We start from the raw sequence: 26,116 nt of genomic DNA on the forward strand, positions 1-26,116 counted from the left end.
ACCCACCAAAATGCTGGCCAGATTTGTCAGCAAGCAACAGCCCCTTTCTATGGGGAGACTGGCCACCAGTGTCTCCCCAGGGCTGCTTGTAGTGCCAAGATTGACCGATTTACCTGAAAAGCAAGAAGCAACAATGTCACCCTTGCTGGGGCCAGACATGGGCAGCTGTAAATCAGAGAAGGCATGACTGCCATGGAATAGGTAGTCCCCCAGGCAGTCTGGCTGACAGAGGTGATAGATACAGGAAAACCTACTGGAGCTCATCCTGCCTTCGCTCTCCAAACCCAGCAATTTAGTCTCCGGTATATTGATTTCAGCTGTACAAAGCACATGCTCCTGCTTCAGCTGGATACACTGCACTTCATGTATGAAAGAGAAATCCCCACTCCAGGAAATTGGAAGTGGCCTTTGGATGTGTATCACTAGCCATGCCACGGGTGAAGTGGCAAGAGCCATGCTCTGCTGCTCCCACACTGCAGAGGACAGCAGCTACAGCAAGCCACAACCCCTGAGCATGTCTGGGCTTTGTGGAGAGAGGAGAGCAGAATATGTGCTAAGGCCATCAGCTACTCTATGGAGAACTGGAAGAAAGCTGCCCACCAGGAATACCCCAAGATCCCAAGGTATCATCATCCTAAAGAAAGTGAGGAGGAAACTGAGCTGTTGCTCTGCCTGCCCCACAAGTGTCCTTTTGCTGGGGTGACATTCACAGAAGTTGACAAGAGGTACAGACATGAATTCAACATGTCTGGTACCTTTCCCGAAAGATTGTCCTCCAAGGACAATCAAGATATTATAAGTCCCTATAAACAAGGGGCCTTGCTGGGGTCCAGTGTGTGTCCAGTCAAAAGCTCCTCATTTTTAGAAGTACAACTTGAAAATGTGTGTTTACTCCAAACTTGTCTGGTGATTTACATGACTCTGTGGATACTAGACTGGAGCTCTCAATGTGCTGAAAAGTTTCTTCCCTCAACATCTTGTAACATAGAAAAAAAGATCTAGAAACAAAATGAGAAAGGGATACAAGAAAAGCTATATTATCAATTACTAAATGTTTGCGTGGACCAGAGCTTAGGCACATTAAAAAGGAGAAAAAAACCAAACCAAAACAAAGTACTCAAAACTCAAAATTATGTGGTCTTAATGTAATAATTTTTCTCAGGTGGAGCCTCAAACCAATTTCAACAGCAAGATTAACCTGAGGATACTGTTTGGCTGATTTCCTTGCCCCAGGAGCTCTGTGGACTAGGAAGCCATAATCATTATAATCACATTTTTATATTGCAGTAGTATGAAGAGAAATGAGAGGATCAATAATCACTTTGCTTAGAGAACATGGTAAGTCCTCAGTAGAGCAACCCACACCTGAAGACATTCATAAAGAAAGGGCTACGCAAGGAGGGGAAACACAATGGCACTAGAGTCAATACAATTTTGCCAAAAAGATATTGAAAGTAAATAGTAAAGCTAAAAAACCCATGTATTTCATAACAAACATTACTTACTTTTCCTCAGATGAGATTTCTTGCTGCCTGTGCAAACACTTTCAGTCATTAATGGAAGTAAAGACACCGCATAAAATACAGCAAATATCAGAATCTCAAGGATTTCATGCATAAAAAGTCCATCCTGGGAAGCAGCAGTTATCATTATTTTAGTCCCTTATTTACTGTTTCCTAACTCAAGAAAACCCATGTTTCTATCCAGCACCTCTGAACTCTGTGTTACTATTCTCATTCCTGTTAAATATGCAACTAGGAGGCAATCTGCTTAGCAACCAGCACAAACATATTGCACCAGAAGAAAAGGAAGGTTCCTTGACAAGCAAAGTTGGCTAGAAGCCAGCTAAAAGACCCACAGGCACCGCAGTCAAATGTCTGTGTTTTCTGTATAAACTATAAATTAATAAGAGGAACAGCAGGGACAAACTAAGTCAACAGTGATTTCGGGGCATACCCAAGCAGGTGAGCTATTGCTTGTGCACACTTACTATGGCAGATAGACAGAATAAATGAGAAATAGTTGTTCCTTAGTGCAGATTTTCCACTATGTATTCTATGCAGCTGAAATAAATGGTTTGGCCTCCTGTTTCCCCCAGGTCATCACAGCACTGTCCCTGCAGCAGCAGGGGTGGGTGCTGAGTGCCCTCACCAAGAAGGTACCAGGTTGCCCTGCTATGGTCAGATGCATGTGGCATGTGCTAAATGAGATGAATCTTTTTTGGCTTTAAAAAACATTTCCATAGCTGTGTGAGCAATCAAATAGCATTGCACTTCAGGAATTCTCAATAAAAGCACCACGACAGAAGTGAAGGACCAGATTTAGGCATCCTTTACAGAGCCAGACAGGAAAAGGAGGAGGAGGGACTGATAGACACTCACTATTTGAGGATATGACTGATAGACACTCAGTCTTTGAGAATGTGGCTTCAAATCCTTCCAAAGGATGTGCTACCTCTGTCTGTACACAGGGGAAACATTGAGATAGGTAAAAACATCTCCACAGCAAACAGCTGCTCTAGCCAAGCATGTCCCTCTAGCCCACCAGAGCATGTTGTTCAGCTCAGCAAGAAATCACATCCCTGTGCATATATTTTCCCACCAGATCCACGCCCAGGACCTGTGGGCACTTGGCCGTTTTCTGTTGCCTGTCTTCTAGGGAAGGATGCAGGAAAATAAAAAATGTAAGAACTCTTCACTGCAGTGGGGAAGACTGTGAGGACATCCTCCAGCTGCTCTTCAGGCCATTCACTGACAACATACTCTCAGGATTTTATTCACACCATGTCAGAAGACCCAAGAGCTTGTGTGGCAGCATTCTGGGGCATAAAATCATGGAAACTCTCCTGAGAAGTGACAAGATTCACACTCACTCTGCAACATATGGTTGAAAACTTAAAAGAGATTGGGATACCTCTGACTCAAAAATGATTGGCAATGATGCAGCATACTAAGTATGAAAAAAAAGAATAATCTTTTGGATTCCATTTTGACAAAAGACCAGGACAATAATGACTCTAATGAGGCCAACACATCTAGGAAGTCACTGCGATAGGCTTGAAATAGTATGTAAGGCAGACCAAAGACAGACCATATGTTCTACTAGAATAAAAACATATGTTTTAAAGGACAAATCATTCATGAAGAATTGGTTAAGTGAGATACATCATGTACAGGTACAGAAGTGCAGGACACTGCTACTACAAGTAAAAAAATAGCAGAGTTGGGGGTGGCAATATTGTGATCCAGTTTTTGAATATATTAACATGGAAAATACCATATTCCAGGAACTCTTGATATTCACAGAAATAATCTTTCCATTAATCTTCACTTGATGGCAGTGATAGTTTCCATAACAAGAATAGCTGTATCTCTGATGTACCATGTAGCACAAGAAACAATAGATTCAGCCTTAAAGCACACACAGCTAAAAATGAGGGACAAATTTTGGAGAGAACTATGCATCATCCATGATGACAAACAGAAAGTTAATAGTGGCAGAGTGGTAAGCAGGCAGATCAAATGCAACCAATGTCCATAGCTCAGCTTTAAAGATAAGACATGGCATCGGAATTTAGGGAATGAATGGATCAGAGCTTAGTCAATATAGACTAACAGTTCAGTAAATATACCTGTACTGCTCACTTGCTTTCTTTGTACAAGATAAAAGAAAAAAGGAACCAAAACCTTCAAATCACAGAGACAATTTACTGGGCAAAAATTATTTCTTTCTATTCCAAGCCAGCCAGAGACCACTCTCAGGAAATCAAGCATTTCACAGACACACACTATTCTGGATGCACTTCGTTTTTCAGATGATCCTTGCAAAGATTTCACAATCGTCACTTAAAAACAGACGTGAAACCCTAGGCACAAGGGATGGTAAATCCTACCTGTTGTATCATAGAACTGGAAGGCAGGAATGGGGCAGACTGACATGGCTCTCCTAGATTTCTTGTGCATGGCCATGGCACGTGTAACATGGCACTGTAGACTGCCACACTGTCAGTGCCCTGGGAGGCAAGGGCAGCTGGGAGGCCTAAAATCAGCAACAACTTCAGGAGGAAGCACGTAGTTCTGCAGGCTTCTCTGACCATACTGAGACAGGTCTTGTGTTGCTACAGCAGTGAGTAGCTCACACCTGGGGAGCATTGCAAGTACCAGAGTCTGGATATCTCAATTTCTGAATCCCTGAGATGAGATTCATCCATGGAATCACAAGTGTCTGAATCCCCAGCTCCCAGCATTTTCCTTGTGCACTCACACAGGCACTATCCTTCATTATGTGTTCAATGCAGCTCATCTATCTCATTTGTGATAGGAATATTACTTTTGACAAAAAAAAAAAGCCCTGCAAAGTCTCCCACAATGAAAGGGTATTTATTCCCAGAGGATAATAAACTGTCCCTCAGTCAAGGCCGCCCAATCCAAACAAGTTCTTTCCCAACCAGGCTTTCTCAGACAATACTTAGGCAGACCTGAGCAGGTGGCTGTGAGAGCTGAACCTTTCAAGTTCATTTTATAGGATAAACATGTCATTTTAATGCCTCCGACATGGCAATGTTTCATCCAGTGCATGAGTAGCATCCTGTCCCTGGCACTCATACGCAGATCTCTGAGGCACCATAGGTTCACAGTCCTGATTTTTGTTTATGGAACTTTTAAGGACAGAGCCTTGTGGCATGGAAGCCCTGTTTATATTTCAGCTGCTTTAGATGCCAAGATGTAACATGGAGATTTTTATTGCCCCTTATGCTGGAGCAAACTGTCCAGGGCTCTTGAAAGGGGAGGGGCTGCACTTGCATTTATTCTGACCACACCTTGACTGACTTCAGAGGGTTTTGGAAGGAGATGACTTTCTCTGAGAGAAGAAAAGCCCATGAGCAAATTGAGCTGGTCCAATTAATACAGAGTACCCTGCTCTACCTGTGGTTTCTGAATTAGACCCTAGGAAAAAGTGATCATTTATCTGTAAGTAAATACACTCACAGTTCCATTCCCCTTTTTTCTCCACAAGGATTCTCTATCCTATAGCGTAGTTATTTGCAAACTAGCTTAAAGAGCTTATTCACTGCCAAAGCCTGCTTATGTGAGAAGAGAGCAGGTTTATTTGCCCTTGACAAAAGAAATACACTTAAGTCTGAATGACAAAGCCTGATTCTTGTGCTATGGAAGGTGACTCAGTGCCCTCTGAGAAAGCTTTCAGCTCCAGAGGGTGCAAGTGTTACATGACAGCGAGGACTGCTGGTCTGACCTGTAGTCAAAGAAGAACCTCAAGTGACATAGTTGCAGTGGGATAGGAGGAGGATGAAGGGATGCGTCTTCAGAGAAGGAGGTATCTGAAGGCAATATTCAGGGCAGGTGTACCCTTAATACAGCTGTATCCTTAATACAGCTGTACCCTTAATACAGCTGTACCCTACAGCAGCTCACAATAGGCAAGCACAGACCACGGCAGGCTTTCCAAGGTCTACCTGCAGTGCCATGACTCAGTCTAGCATGATCAGCTGCAGTGAGGACCTGAAAAAAACCCCATTTTTCTTCTCTAGAAATCATTCTTGTTCACCATGCAAAGTTTTCAGTATATTATAATTAGCAGCTGTCACTTGTTATGCAGCTTCTAGAAAGGACCACCTTCCACCTGCTGATGAGGATGGGCCGATGAGGTGAGCCAGAGATGCCTATCACCTCCTAAAGCCAGTGGTCCTTCAGCTGTTTAGGCAACCAGTATCACAGTACTGCCAAGGCTGCTCCTTTCATCTCCCGCAGCAGCAGCTTGGGATGCTTGCTTGGCATGCTAGCATCAGTGCTAAGAGGACCCAAGAACAGGGGAGAGTGACATATTGGGTCTCATAGTGTGCACGGAGTAGGTAAATGGGGTAATGGTGTAAAAAATGGAACAGCTTTTTAAGCAAAAGCAATGGGTTTTAGGATGGACAGAAACCCTGCTGCAGGTGTGCACGGCTGCTGTGAAAGCCATCTCTCGGAAATTCCCTGACAGGATGTTTGATATTAAATTGTTTAGATGGCAATATAGTATTACCAGTAACAAATTGCTTTTAACAGCTTGATACAGTGGGGTTTATGATGACTGTTTATGATGGTGTTCATATCAGTAAATACACCTATATTCCTTCAGGAGAGATAATTACTAGGTGTTATATTATTTCATATTTAATAATTTTTTTCCTCCCTCCCTGGAACAGAAATAATTCATAGGTAAGAGGTCATATAAAGGGGTTGTAGCTAGCGTTACCAACAAAGCACTCAGAATGGCAAGTACCCTGAAATGCAGTTTAAGATCACCACTGTACTTCAAAGAAAGGAAAAACATTTATTTTCTTCTATACTATAGAGAAGATTTACATTTAAAAAAACTATTATTTGAGTTCAAAACTTTCAGGCAATCTCCAGTCTGTTTCCTTGACACAGTATCTGATGTCACTGAAAGTTTCAGCACACACATTTCCTAGTAACTACACTACATTAAAAGATCTTTTAAGGGCAGAGCTCACTGCTGCAGTGTGCAACACAGGGCTGTGTACCCGTCGCAGAGCTTCTGGCTGGAGAGCACCATTTGCTTAGCTTGCAAGCAATGCTCATTAGCACTTGAAAAGTCCTGAGTATGTTTACAGGGTTCAAAAATTATCTGGATTAATAAAATCCAAATCACCTCCCGCACACGGCATTGCAGAGAACAACTGGGTCACTGGATCTCCAGTGTGTGGACTCTTAAGTCATTATAAGTGCATGTTTAAGAGATTAAGTAGCACTATCTAAGGATTCGGAAGGATTTTAAACGCTGAGATATTTATCAGCTCAAATATATATATATAACTCTCAATTGTTTTCAGTGATGGATTAAGTACATACAAAATCTTTCCCTAATGTAGTTTCAGCTGCTGTTCAAAATGAGGTAGTCTAACAAATGTATTTAGGACAATGAAAAAAAAATCCACAAGTGGAAACGGGTCCAAAGGCTTTATTCGGAATCCTTTGAAGAAATGTCTCCTGTGTTTTCTAATCAGCAGTGTGCTGGTGTGAGTGCTGCATGTTCATAAAGCTGTATTAGTACACCCTTTCTTGCACTGGGGTCCCTCTGGCTTTGGTTAGGTTAAGTAATTGCTGATATCAAATTAGTACATTGATTTCCAGTGGTAACAAAGTTCCTGTATCCTAAATTACAGATAAACTATTGCAATAGAACAGAGGAGAAAATTAATGAATGTACTCTTATTAAAAACAATCAAAACACACAAAAACAAACCAAACCAAACTCCAACACCCCCAAAATCAACAAAAAAGTAAATATGCCCAAGCAATTGCAAAGATAAGAAGTATAGATCAACTGAATAATGATTATAATATTTTTAAACCAGATAGATAAGTAAGCATGTGTTTACTCAATGTGGCTGAGCTGCGCTGTGTTTCAGCAAACATCATATGGCTAAGGAGACGGCTGAACATTTCAATGTACTCAATACTGCACATTAGTTAAGGATAAATATATTTGCTGCAATTGCAGCTCATGCTGGGCAACTCCTACAGCCTCATTTCAGAGCTAGTTGTAGTTTTACTTTATTGGTTTAGTAAAGTGAACTTAGTTGGAGAAAGTAGAGTATACCAGCTATTCTTTTTTAAAATGATCTGATTTTCTTCACTAATTCATCACTAAAAGGCACAAACGGAATTACTCTGAATAGAACTTAAACTTGGGTGCCCATCTTCATTTATGGAAAGTTTTGAAGGCAACAGAGAAGAGGACAAAGCACATTTTAAAGTGTCATGCCTTCAACCTATGAGAGACTGGAGCCTGTAGGAGTTCAGATGGGTTAATGTCGTACCAAGAGCAGTCAGCACACAAATACAAAAAGCATTTCTCACACTTTGCAAGAATACGGATCACTTCCTGGGGGCAGGCTAGATCTTTTAGTGATTCCACATGGTACATTTTACCAGTGAAAGGCTTGCAGGTGGTACATTTGCCAAGGGAAACAAGTGGTCTTGGGTCATCTTCCTGGCTCTGCCCATTCTCTGAGGGGTATCCTTGGGAAAGTCATGTCAACACTGAAAAGTTTAATTTCCCTGTCTACATAGGGGATAAGTGATTAACTTCCATTATTAAAAGTTTTACAAATTAGGATTTATATTAGTTTTATATATCTAGTCCATGTCTGGGAACCACACTCAGACAAAGTAGAAGTCCAAAGATAAGGAATAGAAGATTATCAGAGGTCTTTGAAAGTATGACATGGGAAAAAGTTGCAGCACTTGGATTAAATCATTTCTACAGAAGAGAAGTGAAATGAGACATGACAACAGTCTTCAAATATGTATTAGGCAGAAACAATTCTCCACTTCTGATTTGGGCAGAAACAATTATCTGCCTCCTCTGCAGATAGAACAAGAGAAACGGGTATAACCTCTTGCAAGAGAAACATAGGCTAGACATCATGAATTATTTTCAAAAAGCAAAAAAGAAACAAGCTTCATAGTCAAGGTCCATCCTTTAAACATGTGATAAACAACAGTAGAGAAAAATCTGCCACAAATCATGCAAGTACAGCTGATCATTCTTAAAGAGCAAGGACTTCTTGCCAAGTTGCCCTGTTTTCAGTGATCCTATGTCTCTGATCTGCCTAAGAAAGCTTTGTGAAATGCCTTACATACATTACCATTTCTTAATGGGAAAAGTATCTGTTATCAAATATGGTCTTTTCTTGCTGCATTCTGGCTATACTTTTAATTGTGCACTAGAGTATAATACACGTTAGGACCATATTTCTAGTTCCATGTTTTGTGGTCTATATAAAAGTGCCTTTAATGTCTAACTTCTCTCTTTGCTGTTCTTTGATTAGCTTGTTCTAATTTCCCCGCAGCTCACATGACACAGTTCTCTCTTTTCCCTATGCAATGTTAACAGAGAGGCAGCTCGCCTGCTGGTTCTGTAAAAAAGTCACCAATGGGACTAACTGAGCTCCAAGAAACTGCTTCATAAATTTGAATACTTTGATATGATAAATGCCAAAGCCAGCTTTACAGAGACGAAGGACTACATCTACTTCTCTACTGAAATGCCCATGGAAGTTCTCTTTCAGCTCAGGAAGTCTGGAGGGGACATCACTGCATCACATAAAAAGCATAAATGGTTCTAAAACTTTCCCCAAGGAAGCAGAGCTTTGTTCCACTGGAGATCAGAACATGTGACTAAATGCGACATTTGTGTCAGAATACCTCAAACATGGTCTTGAAGCATTATCATGCTCTCCCTGATGTGGTTTAGGAAAAACATCTCTTCCAGCACATTGTTCCCACAGCTGGTGGTCATTTTCCATGTTGTGATCCCAGAAAGCTCATCTCTGGGTCTCTCAGACCAACTATCCTGGGACAGAGCAGGTTTAGAGAGATGGAGGTACCTGGGCTTCAAATACCCCACATAAACCTTCCAATATGCTCCAAGATGGCTCATGTGAAGGATATGGCATATCCAGATGTTCCTCACCTCTTTCCACAAGACAGTGATAACAACACTTGTCACCCCCTAACAGTTTTCTGAAAGAAAACCAATTATTATTTACCAACATTTTTCAGTAGAAATTTCTTTAGAAGTATCAATGTATTAAATTTCACTTAGAGACAAAAAAATTGACTGAACAGATGTGTCCACCAAAAATAAGGGTTTCTCAGTCTAGCCATATCATGCAACACAGCAATGCTGAAATCTGTCACCATATTCCATCCCTTCAGCTAGCAGTAAAGCACAGGGTAATTTCTACAGAATCAGTGGAACTGGAATTAACACCATCATGGGGAAAAGCTCTTCATATTCCAGCTAACTGAAGCTCTTTATGCAACTGTAAATAGACCAACCTTCAAGTGGCTAATAATGTATTGGGTTTGTCTTTTTTTAAACAAAAGTGAGGTATTTGCAAATGTAGGTTGTTTATTATCTGCTATTGTTGGAGTTCCCACTAGCAGTCACAGTGGAAACACCTTGTTCCTGAGTGCCCCGAATGATATGGATTCCCAGCGGGTGCCGCAGCATAGTCTGCTGGAGACCTCTCCTTCCAAGATATATGGCACTGACTAGACCCCATGAAGCCAATGAAAACAATTACTCAAGTTAGGACAAGTGCAAGTGATCTTTAACCCCTAATTACTCACTGCACTTGTACTGTTTAATTCCTATGGATCACTCTGAGATCTTGGAGAGTTTGTCTTGAAACCTTGTGCTGCAAACCACCATAGCTCATGGACAGTTTAGGACTCCTGATGTAGGGTGGGTGCCAGGGCTACCTCCAGCTAAACCATCCCTTCCCACCTCTCAGTGCTTGCAGATTGCTCTTCAACTTTTTATACCCTTTATCCATTTCCTTTGACTCAATACCAGAAAAATTGCTTTATCTCCAGCACAATACTGCAAAAATGGAAGGAAAGTATAAAACCTAAAGCCACCCAACCCTTACCAGATGAACAGTAATTCATATAAGGCGATTTGTTACTGTATCTTTGCTAAAATGTTGCCAGAATTGAATAGTTAGAAATTTGCTAAGCAGAATTTAGAATGAAATGGAAGTCCAGTGTCAACTGTGGCTTATTTAGGTCTGCAAGATAATGCTAAAGAGAAGTTAAATTTAAATGCATTTATTCTGATTGTAACCAAAATGCTGTAAACAGCATATCAGTTGATACGCAGGAATATACACTACATATTGGGGGACATAAAACACACTAAGTGCTGCACTGGCCTAGTTTATTTTACTACACTAGGCTTCTACATCTCGTCTCTCACTCTCGAGACACATTTGTATTAAAATCACCAGGTCCAATACCAAGCCAAGGACAAGGATCGAGAAAGTTGAGAGCGTTCAGTCCCCAGCTGCGCTCCTGTTTGCAGCGGGACCCCAGCTTCAGAGCACAGCGGCTGCACAAGATGAAACGTCAGAAGATACCAGCAGCAGGCAAGCACAGCTCCTCACTCCCACAACCACAGGCAGAGGCAGCGCATCGGTGGCATCAGCATCTTGTTAGCCATGGGTAGAATTGATGCACACTCAGACACCACTGGGCTAATTTAACTGAGCACATTATCCACCACAATCTGTATGTTCAGCCCTCGCTGCCAATGTGAGATGTCAGTCCCACCTAGCCTGGTTCCAAGTGACCATGGCATTACATTAAGCAGTGGGAGGACCTTGCAGTGGAGATGGAAGCTGCAAAAAATTCAGATAGCCAAGTCTGGCAAAAAAACCCAACTTCTTCACAATCCACCCAGTGAAAAACATACAAAAACTCCAGTGGACCTTCCTTCCCCAGAAACTTCACTCCAAAATACCTATACAGTGAGGTAAACTTTCAAGCAAGCCTATAGTAGTCTCCTGGAAGCATTATCAAAGCTAATTATATATACATTTCATTTCAAACTGCAAAAGAGCAGGGTGAAGCTTTGTGTCTGCTGTAGTGGAGGCAAATTTATCAGAATTCTTACTTAGTACCAGTCTTGCAAATCATGGGGAATGTGCGTGGTGCCATGCAAGTGATGGGCAGCACCAATAAGAGAGGGAATCCTTGTCTAAAGGCATGAGAGAAAACAGCAGAACAGAGACAGTGCACCGGTATGTTGGAATCAGATAATAACAAAATGACCAAGTTTTAAAAACTGTTAAAATAAGGAATACAGTGTATTTTAGCAAGATGATTACTCCAAATATCTGGCCACATGGGAAGGGGAGAAGTCATAAATGAATGACTGCAGATAAGAGGATCACTATTGATGATCACAGAGAAAATGTGAATGGAGAGTCTCTGTGCAGGCAGGTGTCAGGATATGAGAAACATTAAGAAATGAAGCTAGTTGCTAACCATTTCTTTAATACAGAAATGTTTGTCATATGTAAACAATAATAGGACTTAGGAAACCACCTCTTTCATCAATAGTGATTGAACCTCTGTTGCCCAAATCAGAGGTGTGCAAATACATACAAGAGGCAGTTACCCTCTATTGCAGCATGGCTTATGTCATGTAAAGATTGCCCTCCCATGGGCCAAGGACCTGCAATGTTTTGTCCTCCCCCACACAAGGGCTGGGCATGATCTTGCTGCTTTTGCTTCCCGCCCGCCAAAATGCTTCCTGCCACTCTGGCTGATTCTATGGCAGCTACTAAGATACCACTTAGAGAAAGAGTTCCCCGCTATCCAACTCAATTAAAACCAAAAACAAAATAAAAAAATTACATGGTTTTGAAAACGTGAGCTACGTGAAAAATCCGGTGTGTTTTAAAATGCACCAATCTTTGATGTTTTAGACTAGTTTTACTAGTTGGGATTTTTTTAACGTGATAGATGGCATGACCTAAAGTGAGGAATAACAAATGAATCCTAGCTGCAAATTGTTCACTCTGACGGTCCACAGTTTAATCTCCTGACTGTGGCTGATAGGAAGCTTCTATCACTTAGCAAGCTGCTTAGGGGTTTTCTTCAATTAATCTGAATTTTCTATCTGCAAATAATTTTGATTTGCACAACAGGTAGACAGATGACAGTTCAGGAGTGCACACATTCCCCAAAGCCATCATAACTGAGCTCCACTGAAGGACTGTTGGTAAGCCATGCATAATTCAGTACATTTCTTAGAGCAACCGTCACTTTGCCAAAGGAGTGGGGCTGACTTGTGTGTACGAGAGACAGTTTCTTAGGATCAGCTTTTTTCTTTTACATTTTCTTGCTTCTTACTTTCAGGTTTAAGCTTTTTTAAACTACATCTCTTTAAACTACATCTTAGACATTTTTAGAACATACTCTCAAACTATTGTTTGGAAGGCATACAGAGACCATGACGCTACCTCTTACTCTTCTTACTTTCCCACACAGCTTGACAGTGCACAGGCCTGTTCTGTATCTAAATTTACAAGCTGTGACAAGTGATAAATATCCTAATTCTAAAAAGCTATTGTGTACCTCTGAGACAATTAAAATTCCTTAGATACCTAGATGCAGTACATAATACATTTAGTCAACATTAGAACATGTCAGAGAAAGAATGTTTTATCCCAGGACACATCCAAGCATCTAAAAATAGCTCTTCAGTTTAAATAAAAGTACTGCAATAACATTCAGTGGGAAATCCCCTTTCCTCAGATTACAAAAGTAATGTTAATTCTTAAATAGTCTGATGACATGTGGTAAGAACTGAGTAGAAGAGTTTATAGAAAGTACCAAATAAATTATATGTGTATATATATATACATATAATTTTTTTAGGAGAAAAATAGGGCTAAAAGTGGGGCATTTTTAATTCTTTCATCTAACCAAAAAAAATCATACCACACATTTCAAAGCATAGACTGAGCTCCAGGCTGCCACTATTCCACAGGGTTTAGCAGCAGGGGAAGGCATACAAGAGTTTCCCAGGTTTGGTCATAAGATGACTTGATCAAGACATGCCATTTTATTCAAAACATATAATTCCTCACTCAGTTTTGCTTAGTTTCTCTGGAGGTTGTACATACCTTTCAAGGAATGGCTAGTAGGAACACAGTTTAACTGTAATGTGTGATAGAAAGGAAGTTAACTACTGACTACACATAAATACTACGCTATAACAGTGCCAGAAATGTACACTATTTCTGAGATGCATAGCAATGGTAGGAAACAACTCATTCCTCCATTTACTGTATTGTTTCTCTGCTTTTAGTGGTGAGGTAGAAGGGTGTCTCCTAACTCTTCTTTGACAATTAGAAGCTATTTTTTTAGTTTGTGATAGTTTAAGGACTGCGATGGAATTCATCTTCTTCGGGAGGCTTGCTTTAAAAAAAGAAAACAAATAGGGAAGACTGATGCCATGTTCAGCTGGAGAAAGGTTTATGACATCAAGAACTAACTGATCTGGCCTCTTTTTGGGTCCAAGGTCCACTGTGCAGTGTTAGTGTTGCTGGTGGTTGCTGCTGGCATCACTCCACCAGCGGATCAGTGTACGCATCATGTTCATTGCATTCTTGTCAGCAATTTTTACCTTTTTACATAGAAATGCACACTGTTCAATGACTAATAGCCCTATTAGCACACTATTTTAGTGCAATAATCATGGCTAGGCTTCGCGAACGAAGATTTGGGAAGGGCACTACCCACATTTTTTGCAGGCGCGTTGGTGGCTAAAAAGGCCAATACGAGACAGACATGTCCGATTGCAAAAGGTACAACAGAAAGACTCCTTAGGTGGTATATTCTGCAAGGCACAATTCTTTCTGCGTTGTCTTTTCTCCTCAAGAGTGATCCTACGTGCTTTCTCAAAGGCATCAGTAGCATTATAGATAGTGTGTCTAGTGCAATAATAGTGTGCACTAAAATAACACAGTAACCTTAGGATGGCTTGGTGAACCAGCACACACCAAGTGATGTGCCCCACTCTGAGATAAACCTCACCAACCCACAATCAGATGTTGAGGTTTCTGTGGAAACACTGCCAGCTATTCTGACAAGGTCCAGTTTCCACATGTGGATCAGAGCACTTTATTCTCTAAACCCTGACATTTCTGCATAAGTATTTCTGACTCTGTAGCCTTCTGCAGGAGTAGTGATGGTAACTTAGACTGCATCAAACCATATCAAGCGGATCTTAAAGTTGTGAAGAGCATAAATGAAATGATTTACACCATGTAGCCCAGCTCAGCTGACTCCTTGTCACAAGGAATAGAGTCAAAGGCTTTGTTTGTAAACCACAGTTCAACCCAAACAGCAGCAACTTTCTCCTTCAACCACACCAATGCCACAGGTAGACCCTTAAAGCTGCCACATGGGAAGCATGCTACCATTTCTCAGGCTCATCTCCAAGGGACTGAACATTTGCTACTGCTGATTGTAGTATCCCTATATCTGGTGTGCCAACAGCTTACAGTTTCTGATATCTCCCACTCTGAAAGAAAATATTGTGCAATTGTTTCCATTTTATTCAGCATAGTGTTCTTGGTTGGAGGGTCTCTGTCATTTTTCTGCCAATGGTGGTTTTACTTATTTCAGACCTCAGTCAGCTTTCTTCTAGCATTTAAATTAACTTTGGAAATCCCGAGTTGAAAGCCTGTGGTCTCACACCTGTCACAAGACAAAGAACCACAACATTTTGAGCCTTTTACAGCCTCATGTAATCTTGTCCAGGCCTTTAGAGACTGTCAGGCAGCAAGCTGGAAGGAAAGGCTGTCTAAACTGCAATTTTCAGCTTCTTGGATCTCAACAGACTTGTGGCAATACTGAAAGCCGCAAAAGATGCTGTTCCTTTTTTTATTGCAGATATTCTCAAGAGTACCTGGAAGACTTACATAAATGACCTCAATTTTAACCTGTTTGGACTGGATTAGTGTGACGGAAAAAATGTCATGGGTGATATTGCAGCCCAACCTCTACATGGAAAAAGTTTTTCCTCTTTTGGCTGTAACGCTTCTTGCGCAACTAAATTAGAATTCACAAGTCTTCTGCAGGATCCCTAATGGGATCAAAGATTAGAAACATCTTTGAAGTTTGTCTTCCTTTGCTCCACTGTTAATTCATACCTGTACTAATCCACCACGGTTCTCATCTAATCAGTCACTCTCCCTCCCAAAAGGGACAGTTTACAGGCTTTTCCCAAATACCCATTTATTTGTGTTCATTATCCACACTTCATTTTGCAAGGGCATACCATTTTGTTAATTGATTTTTCGTGTACTATAAAGAGGCCAGCTCTGTTTTCTGAAACCTTTTGGTTTAAATGCGATTTGCTGGTAATATTTACAGTACTTATAACCTTGGTCCTGTTTATTGCTAGTATGGCAATTGGATTGAACTATGTGTGTGACAAATTCACAACATTTTACTTTTGACAGCAGTTATTAATAATACGATTGCAATGAGATCATCTCGGTCTCACTTTTTAAATTTGGTCCTTCTTGAAAGAGATCAAAGAAACACTGAACCTCAAACTTATTTGCTTCTTGTTTAGGAAAACAAGCTAACAGCCTCACTGACCCTAAGAAGAAATCACTCAATGGAAAACATAATTTTAAAAATCCTTTCAAAATTTACATAATTCAAAACTATGACAAAGGTATTTCTTTCTCTCACTGTGACTCAAAGTTGTCTCATAACTACCATATCAACCTTTTTTTATCTTTAAATTAATGCTTATTCTTTGGGGAGGGGGGGGAAACTATCTTTGAAAGAAAGCCTATTATCATAAAATTTTGTAATGAATTTTGTCATTGACAGTAATTAGTTCAGTCAGGCAACTGTTTGATTTACTTACAGATTTCAAAGTCAGAGTATCTCATTGTGCTCAATAGCTCCAACCTCACAGACAATACAAAATGCAAAATTGAATCAGAAGCAATATGTGGTGCTTTTTGGAAATGTATCTTTCTGGAGTTGAATGCATCTAGATTGAATTTCAGAAAGCACAAAAACTGCAGGTAAAGTCAATGAAATACCTCAGCTATGAGCCCCATAGCTAGACATCCAGAATTCAGCCTTTTAAAATACTGATTCATAAATGAAATGAAATGCATGAGAGGGACATGGTGAAGAAGAAACTTTCTTAAAAGTCTTGTAAGGTCATACATAATTAATGGGAGACTATGAAGATTTTAACTGTGGTTCCATTAGAAAGCAGATTAATCCAGAATGGAGGAAATGAAGGATATTTAAAAAAAAAATAAAAAAAGAAGAAAGAAAAAATTTTAAAAATAAGAAAAAAAAAGAAAAAGAGAAATGGATGAGCTCTCACTTCTTCAAAGCTTTACTTCTTAATTTTTCTTTGGGCTAAATTAAAAGATTAATTCATTTTGATGAATACCCACAGGGTTCACTTCTAAACGAGTATTTCCCCCATCAACAGATAGAATAGGAAGATTAGAGTAGGAAAAGGAGACAATTTATAGTGAGCTTTCTGGTCTTCAGAATGGTTTTAATTTGGATGTGACAGACATGTTCCAGCTGCTGCTTGCCTTCATATTTTCAAAAGGACATTTTAAATGCCACTGTTCCAAGCGCTGTGTGTCCCCAGAAGGATACATATTGTGCTTGTCCCTGTTACTGGCTCTGGACTGACTGAGGCTTTCCTGTAGACCATAAAATTCACACTCCACAAGCAGCTCTCTTCTTCCTCGTGACCCCTCACATCCGTATCAGATGGGATACCCTTCAGGATCCCTACAGACTAGATATTTTAGAAAATGTGATTTAAAGATCCAGAAATTTTAGAAACTACTTCACTGATTTCTATCTGTCTAAGAAATGAATGAAGTTCATTATACTGCAATAAATAAAGTAGTCATGATCTCCTATTGACCATGGCAGCACAAAAACAGCCACTGGACACCTTTAAAATAAAGAAGGCGCTGATGAAACCACCCATTATTAGGGATATCTAAGCAGGCTGCCAAAGTAGCTACATGGATGAGACTGACATCTCATGAACATCTCCCCACAGAGTTAAAGAATGGACACACTTTGGGTGTCTGTAATGGGAATAATTTAATCATGGGGCAATGCACTACCTTCTCCAGTGAAGCTGGTGTCTGGCAGCCTGGTGTGCGAGTGGTTTGAACTATTTTTTACCCTCTGCAGATTAAACACTAAGAGTTGCAGTAACTAAATTAGGTGCTCATAATCAGTCAAATAATCCTGTGTGGACATGGGCCAGGAAAGAGGATTTGGTGCTATCTGTCTCTTCCTTCTTGCCCTATTACCCGGTACCTGTTCAAACATTTGTACTCTCCTACCCCATTTTATGGACAGGAAAGTGAGGTGGATAATTTAAGCCACTTCTAAAAAGTCAGACAGAAGTAAGTGCCAAAAACTGGAACTGAAGCTGCCAGGTCTGAGCCAGGACAATTTCAGAACACAGACACAGAATCTCCCAGACCAGTCTTCTTACACCTAAAAACAAAGATTTTATATGGCACTTTATAACAATAACATACATGATGATTAAGCACTCTGTTGAATTGAGCTGGCATGAGAACTTGGCAAAATTCTTTCAAAAGTTCTTTGTTCATAACAAGTGAGCTTTGCAGAATTGAGAGTTTCATGGATTTTTTTTAGTTTTGACAAACTTAAGCTCAGCAAATTTGAAACCCCTTTATATTTCTGGTTGGCATCTTCATATAAAAGTACTTCTGCATTTCCAAACCAGCTTGATCTTCCTGTCTATACTCAATCATTGCAAGGGGTGGTACAGATCTTCAAAGTGTGGAACTGCTTCCCTCTGCTGTGTGTTCTGATGGGCAGGGAAAGAGGTAACAGTGTAGATAGCAAAAAAATTATCTAAGCTATTAAAATATTATCACATTTAAAGTACTATCACAAGCACCATAGCTAAAACCCACTGAAATTAATGGACAACTTATAATTCAGCACTGTTGTTTCAGTTTCTGCAAACACAGAGAAACCTCTGTGCCTACACCTCCAAGTCATTCTTCGAATGTTTTTTTTGCCCACCTTTAACAACTAGAGTATGAAAAGTAAATGCTGAGAGCCTGGAAGGCAGCTAAAATTTCTTTTAGCCATTGCTCTTCCCAGATGACATACTGCATTTTTCCAGATGCTTCACCCACAAAACTGAGAATCCTCACTCAATACTGTTCTATTTTAGTCCTATTCAGAGTGAAATGATGGCATAAAGTGATTCTTCCATCAAAATATTAATATCAGAACAAGATCAAAAGGGGGAAAAAACTGAATTTGTCAGGTAGAAAACTGAACAGAAAATCTGTCATAAAAAATGATTGGAACATATTTTCATATAGGAAATTCTTTGTATTTACATAATACTTATGTATTTAAGAACACTTAGTATACCTATCTACCGTGTGACAATCTTGAATGTTCTACCCATTTTGAAGGCAATTAGGCATCTATTCAAGGCTTCTGTTCTCACTTTAATTTCCTCATTTCTCCACCCACCTGAATCTGACACTTTGACATTTTTGCTCACTAGAACGGAAATTCAACATTTAGCAAGGCTAGGGAACACAAGGTCAAAAACCAGTGAGAAATTCAATATGTTGAAGAAGGGATCATGTAAGTTTACATAAAACATGCAATTTCATATTTCTATAATTTTTAACAAAGCAATAGCTGTCATGGGATACTAAAACAAGTTTTGAAATATTCACTACCATTTTCTTGTTCAGTCTGAAAAGAAATCACTTCAGCATTCAGAGCTGTGAGTAGATATTGAATAGCATTATGTCTTTTAGTCTAGTGCCTCACTGGAGAAGAGTTACCTCTAACACCATGTTATTATTCTATTTTAAGAATCTTGAGCAATAGGGATTGCATCACTTAAGTTGGAAGATTATTTAACAGACTAGTAGACCTTATGACTATGAAGTATTTCCCGATATTATACCTACATTTCTCCATTTCCGAATCTCATAGCAGTTACCATACCTTCACTCATTCTGAACAATCCGTCCTTCAAATTCTCCACACATCAAACTCTTCCACAGTTCTTAACAAACTCTTTCCCGTGTGGTACTTACAGACATTAGAGTCTATTCTGATGAAGTACATACAGCTAATTATATGAGCAGGGTATTCAGCTGATCACTAAAAATGCAGATACAAATGAGAGAACTCCAAGCCCCTCAAAATAGTAAAACAGAAGTTACAGTCTGAGCATCATAATACCTCACTGCAGAATTACAAGATAATACTACGAACCACATCCCACAACTGTGGGCCTTTGGTGTATGACATGAATCTCTTAGGCAAATTTTATTGAAGCAGACTTCAACATAGTGAATTTAAAATTCCAAGGGAAAATACACAAAGTTAAGTATTTTGTTATAAATTAGCTATTTAGGAGTTTTTCTTTACGTTTACACAATTCTTTCACTCCCAAATCATGCTGGTTTCGACCTCAACATGACTTTTTTTCTCATATTTTGCAGAATACATTCACAATCCTCTTAGATTGGACTATCTGAATTTTTCAATTCTAGCCAACTTAGACTGAAAACATGCAAAAAGGTTTTTGACAAAACCCCTTTCATCTAAACGAAGAATAATGGTTTAAAATATCATGCATTTTTGAAAACCTCCAAAGTAGTAGGCTAGAAGCTGACTGTAAACTTGAATTTTTCAGGTAATCTTTAACAAAAATATTAGTGGACAAACCTATCTGTGGCACAGAAAAAACCTGGAGAGGGCTGATAGCAGGACCTGCAGCTGAGCCTCAGCCTGGGGTTTCCCAGATGTCCATCAGGTGTCACACCATCTGATTTTGCCCAAGCAGAAGACATCATGTGGGCCTTGCTGCACTGTGGTATAAAGCTGCCCTGATGTGGGAAGCCATGGGATGGGAGGTGTGAAAGCGGCAGGAGTAGCTGCAGGCTTCACACTGAGCAGAGAGGAACATTTGTAGCAACAAAGGATGGACACACCACACACCCCCACCTCCACTGGTACAGCGAGCTCTCACTACCTCCACTTCTCTGAGTTGTTTCACTCAAACACAACTGCCCTTGTCCTCCATATTGAACAAAGAGCTCACCCTGAACCATTTTAACCATTTCATTTTGAACAGGACAGGACAAGCAGTGATGATCCGTGGTGAGCTCCCCTGATCCATCCTAGAACCCAGCTTTGAACTGGAATGGTCTTTGGCTTCTGACATTACATCTCACCTCCTTCAGCAAAGTGAGAAGCTGCCTTATATGCCACCATTACCATGAATGAGCTTCACAGATCCTAGCTTCCCTGTGTGCAAACCACAAGTCACATTTAGGCACCAAAAAGTGGATTTTAAATGGCCAAAACAGACTAGTGACCCTGGCCTGAAGGTCAGTTCCCTGCCACAGAAGCTGGTGAGATGTTGAGCAGTTTGGATACCAGAGCTCTCCCTCCAGCCTCAACACGAAATTGAGCAGGACCTCGTAGGAGTAGAGCCTATGACTGATCCTGATTAGCAGCTGGTGGCACGACTGTCACAGTTGGCATGTTATTGATGAACAGCAATCTGGTTTCTACCCACAATCCAGGGACAGAACTCCAAGAAAGACCAGAGGACAAACAGGCAAGTGCTACACAGTGTACCCTGTTCTACTATGGGAAAAGAGCACAGTCCCACAGTTGAAAAATCCACTTAATTGAGTCAATCTGAAAATGCGAGGTATCACCAGAAAGTCAACCAAGGAGCATAGCACAGGCTCTGTGCACATCCAGGCTTACTGCTCTTAGAGGGGTCACAGGAAGGGGAGAAATCTGGTGAAGAATAAAGCTGCCGCATTGCAGCTCCAGTAACAAACTTCCCCTCAACACAAACATCACGTCTCCTTACTCTAAACAAGTAGGGTTTTACTCTCTAGACAGAGACACTGGTTAGGACTTACGAAAAGAAATATGTTTGGGAAGGGCTAGCACCTCAAGACATCTGGTGGAGGAGAGAAAAGCAAGAAAAGATCCCACTAGGGGCCCTTAAAGAATCAGTGTTTATCCTAAAACATTCTTTTCCTAAAATAAACCACTGTTTTTCTCTCACCTAGCCATAGTCATTGGCTTTTTAGTAACTTATGATTTTGAGGTGAGCCCCTTGAGTGACAACAGTAGCAGCTTCTCTATTTATAATATATGCACACTTGTAAGATGCTTCTGTCTCCCTGACACACAGAGATGCTGCTTAAATGGGAAATTGTGTTACTTATGTTTGAAGATTTCTAAAGCTAGATCATTTTGCATTTTCTACCCTAATGAGCTAGGAAATTAACAGTAAAACTTTATCCTACCCTCTAGGAAACCTGATTTAGTCAAAGGCATGATCTCAGGCAGTATCTATAGAATCAGCTATTTATTTAATTTAAATAAAATCATTCTTCCAGCTGACAGTGAAGGGAAGAAATGCTAAGATTACTGAGGCAATACTTCTCCCCTACATCCTTTCTGTGCATGTTGAAGTGCACTGCTGCTCTGTGTTAATTAAGATGAGGTAGAATGGAAAGCAACTAATTTGTGCTCCCTGAGTGTTGGGCAACTAATTTAACTCTTGCTGGCACATGGACTATAAATAGAAAAAGATGGTACAGTTTCACACTGATAACATTTCTAGGAAAGTTAATGAATCAACACTAAGGAAACAATTTTTTTCTTCCTACCTATCTGCCCTATCAGGAATGATGAACAGGAGTTGTGTTGCCTTTAATCCAAGGAAAACATGAGATGCTAAGCGTCATCTTGTGTGATGACTTATCAGAGGGCTGGTACCCTAAACATGAGATGTGCCCTCACCTGCTTGGCAACACACCTTCTCCTTCTCTCACTCTTGTCCAACTAAAGACAAATAAAAGAATTCTGGGGTGGACAGCTGTGCATGTCACAGGAACCACGTGACAAAGGAGACCATCAGGAGTGGCTCATTCTCTTGCTCTCACATGGTGGTGGAGAGAAGCAGACAAAGACTTAGATGAGTTATCTAACTTGGCAGAAAGAGCAGAATTATAGGTGCTATTTTTCATCAGGTTGTGGCTGTGCTCATCTCTACATGAATTTGTACAAGGAGAACACTTCCCTTGGGTAATTTTCATATCCATCAAAACCTTTCTTGTAATATGCACAAATTGGTTACAACATCCTGATCCCGACATTAAAGAGAGTTACCATCTTCAATGAAGTCAGCTGAAACCAAATGCTTCCACATCCTTCCAGTGGCTGGAATATGGTTTCAGTTTTTATGGGCTTAATGTACAAATATAATATAAAAGTACACCAGAATATATAAACAAAATCGACTTTTTTTAAGAGAACTGAAGAGTCAGATGTAACTTTCTATGTCTGAAATTATTAATGCTTCTTTCACAGTGTTTTTTTAATGGAAATCTACTGACAACTTCAACACCTTGGAGTATTTTCCTTTTAGAGAATTCTCAGCTGTACAAGCTGTATGCATCTACTGTGTTCATGGATAGATGTCATTTTTTTCAGATTCACACCTCAAATTGCTAGACAACAACATTCCTTACAGAGATGTGGCTTATATCTTATCAGAAACCAGGTGATTCTGTCCCCAACACAGGTTTTAAGTAACCAAAGACTAAAAGATTACAACACCAGATAAAAGGAAAAGCTTTCCAAAGGCATAAATGTAGGGTAAAAACACAAAGTAAAAGAGGTTGGGTACTCTAAAAATAAGGTTTATTAGGAAATAAACAGAAATGAATGATCGGTGCAACAGTAAAACCAGATACAAGCATGTTTGGGGGCATTGGAAAAGTCCCTACTCACACTAGTCTTTGGCATTTCAATCACCCTATATAAAGGAGAAAGAGAAAATCCTTAGGGTTTTAAACTATTTTCATTGTATTTATTTTAATTAATTTCAAAGTAATACAAACACTGAAGGATTTAGGAGACTGCAGCATCTTGTCTCCTCTGCTGCTTCATATCACCTGGTGGCCTCATCTGCAACCCACCCAGGCTGATACCACTTGCTTTGATATTGACACAGTTCAGGCTCAATCCAGTCTTCAAAGAAAAATGGGCATGACAATTCCTCAATTCCCTTTTATGCTCTGAGCCCAGGGCATGCGCACTCTTCCAAAGGACTGCATGATCCAGTGGGGATTATTTTGTACTTCATGAAATTAACGGCCTTTACAGAAAATAAGATTTGGAATGACATTTCTGCCATGGGATCATTCAAAGTCTGGTAGATGAAACAACAGCTATGATATCAGTTCTGATCGCCTTCATATCACTAGCTCATATTATTTGCTCAGTTTTCTAAACTGAGTTTATTATACGGACTATAAAGAAGTAGTAGAAAAGAAGATGAGAAAGACTATATTGCTTATTTTAGATAATCTTTGTCCTAAACTGCTCTGCATTGGCTGCCATTTACTTACCATACACAGTTTACTATGTTTATTTACTATTTCATCTCGTAAGAAGGGATGTTCCAGGTAAAAACAAAATACAAAAATGCCTCGGGTTCAGTCTTAACGGGATCTTCTCTGTATCAGGGAAACCAGACACTTCTTTATATGATGTACAGTCAGCCCCTATTCACCTATTAATATTTTAAATATTTAATATTTACTAAATATTTGTTAATATTTAATAATTATTAGTAATATTTTTAAAAATAAATTTGACTCAGAAATCAAGATAGCAAACCAAAGTCAGTGGCACAAAAGAGATTAGTGAGTACTGCACAGATTTCATTAGTCTTAAATTAGACAGAAACTCCAATCTGGACAATCCTGAAATACATCTATTTAATATCCCTCCAGAAAGAAAGGCACTTTTTGGACTTACGGTTAGTTGTCCTGCTTTGATCACTCTGAGCACTGTCGTTTGACTGGTTGCTGGAGACAGAGGATACGCTTGTGCTCCTGACAAAACCAAATGCAGCCAGCTTTGCTGCTGGCAACCGTGAATAACCTGGAGGACGAAGTCCAGACTGGCAGGGCTTGGGAAGATTTGATTTTGCAGCAGTTGGACATGATCCTTTCTTAAGATCGACTGGAAGAAGGAAAAAGAAAGAAATTTTTTTTAATACACTAAACTGGGAGATACCGATCATTTCCTGTAACACCCACCTACATAAAGGCGATATTAAGACTGAATACAAGTTTAATGGCTGATCAAACTGCAGTGATGTCTTATCCTTTGCTGCACTAAAAAAACATTCGGTGGAAATAATAATTTTTAAAATACGAAATGTGCCAAGTACCCATGAGGCATAACTCAAACTTCCAGCAAAGTAATATAGTTCAATGCTGCTAAGAATTTCTTTCAATGTTATCTTCTTTAATGCTGTATCACTTTCTAATTTTACATTTGCTATGTGCCAATTAAAAAAATCCCTCATACACAGAGACAAACACAATATGCTTAACTTCCAATTTTGGAAAGTATTGTAGACTGCCAACAGCGCTCTTCAAGGACACAGGGCTTCTTTTTTTTTCCATCAAAGAAAACACTTATTTGAAGTTTTCTTTCAAATTTCTCTAAAAGAAAACTCACTTTTCTTGCACCAAGCCTGGGGACAAGGATGTGACCCATAAAGTTGTACTTTTTTAACATTCCACCAGCCATTTCCACTGAAGGACTTCTCCCCATTAAGCCATCATCCTATGTGAGTGACATCAACCAAGTCTCAGACAACTGCCAATGGCAAGTTCATAACACATGAAGTTAGGCAACAACAGTAGTTCAGCTACCATATCTGCCTGTGGTAAAAACTAACTGGTCACCTGTCTTCAGCTTCTGTCCTAACCCGTATTGTGCTGCTCTTGCTTAGGCAAACTTTCCTAGGCAAATCCACAACACAGGTTCATAAATGTTCCACATCGTCCTCACAGGCCAAAGGTCCATGAGCATGGCAAGATTGTCTTCAAGGCCAGGGACCAAAGATTAAAGTTTGGTTTTGATTGGACTGTCTGGATACCAAGAATCTGGACCTCAACTGTATCTAAATTTGGACAGAATTTTTCTTTTTAGATTTGACAACATATTTTTTTTTAAAAATATTAACAACATTCTCCAAAACCTGATGCTTGAGTCATCAGTCATCAGGACTAGTGGGATAGGAGACAAGGTATCATTAAAAACTATCAACATATTAGGCCAGAAAAGGCCACAAAGTCACCCTTTTCCCATTCTTATTCAGTGAACACTATTTGTACACTAGCCTGACACATACTTCAAAGGAAGAAATGAACTTTCATAATATAAAGAAAAACACAAATTAACTGCACAGTAACAATATAGTCTTCATATTATTACCGTATTTAATTCTTTTGTAAACTATGTAGGTCACAGCCTTATTAATTTTAATGAAGCATTACACTTTGCAGAGACTTTAGAGAAAACAAGACTAACTCCTTTGAGCAGAAAAGTGTTATGGGGATTTCGAAAGATGGTTGTGTACCTCATCACAATACTAATGCTAAGCTTTGTTTAACAATACTAAGCCTTTTCTTTTGAAATAGAAATATATGTAATACCAACCTAAAAAGAGTTTTGTTATCCTATAAAACACATTCCTACAAAGACATCAAAAAATGCTCCTAGCTCAACAAACAAAGCAATTTATGTACTCTAGGCTCTTAAAATGCATTTTTGTATGCACTTTTCCCAAGCTGAGCTCT

At 39.7% G+C, this 26,116-nt stretch overlaps 1 protein-coding gene across 6 annotated transcripts in view; it reads right to left on the reverse strand.

Annotated features, from left to right (window-relative positions):
• MTUS2 (microtubule associated scaffold protein 2) overlaps positions 1-26,116 on the reverse strand; it is a 253,012-nt gene that overhangs the window by 130,568 nt on the left and 96,328 nt on the right. For all 6 annotated transcript variants that reach the window (XM_032680343.1, XM_032680342.1, XM_032680341.1 and 3 more), the window contains one exon: positions 24,279-24,485. In XM_032680343.1, coding sequence (XP_032536234.1) covers positions 24,279-24,485 — 207 coding nt within the window. The remainder of the gene's footprint in view (positions 1-24,278; positions 24,486-26,116) is intronic.

The sequence above is a fragment of the Chiroxiphia lanceolata genome, chromosome 2 (assembly GCF_009829145.1).
Source record: "Chiroxiphia lanceolata isolate bChiLan1 chromosome 2, bChiLan1.pri, whole genome shotgun sequence".
NCBI classification, from domain to species: Eukaryota; Metazoa; Chordata; class Aves; order Passeriformes; family Pipridae; genus Chiroxiphia; species Chiroxiphia lanceolata.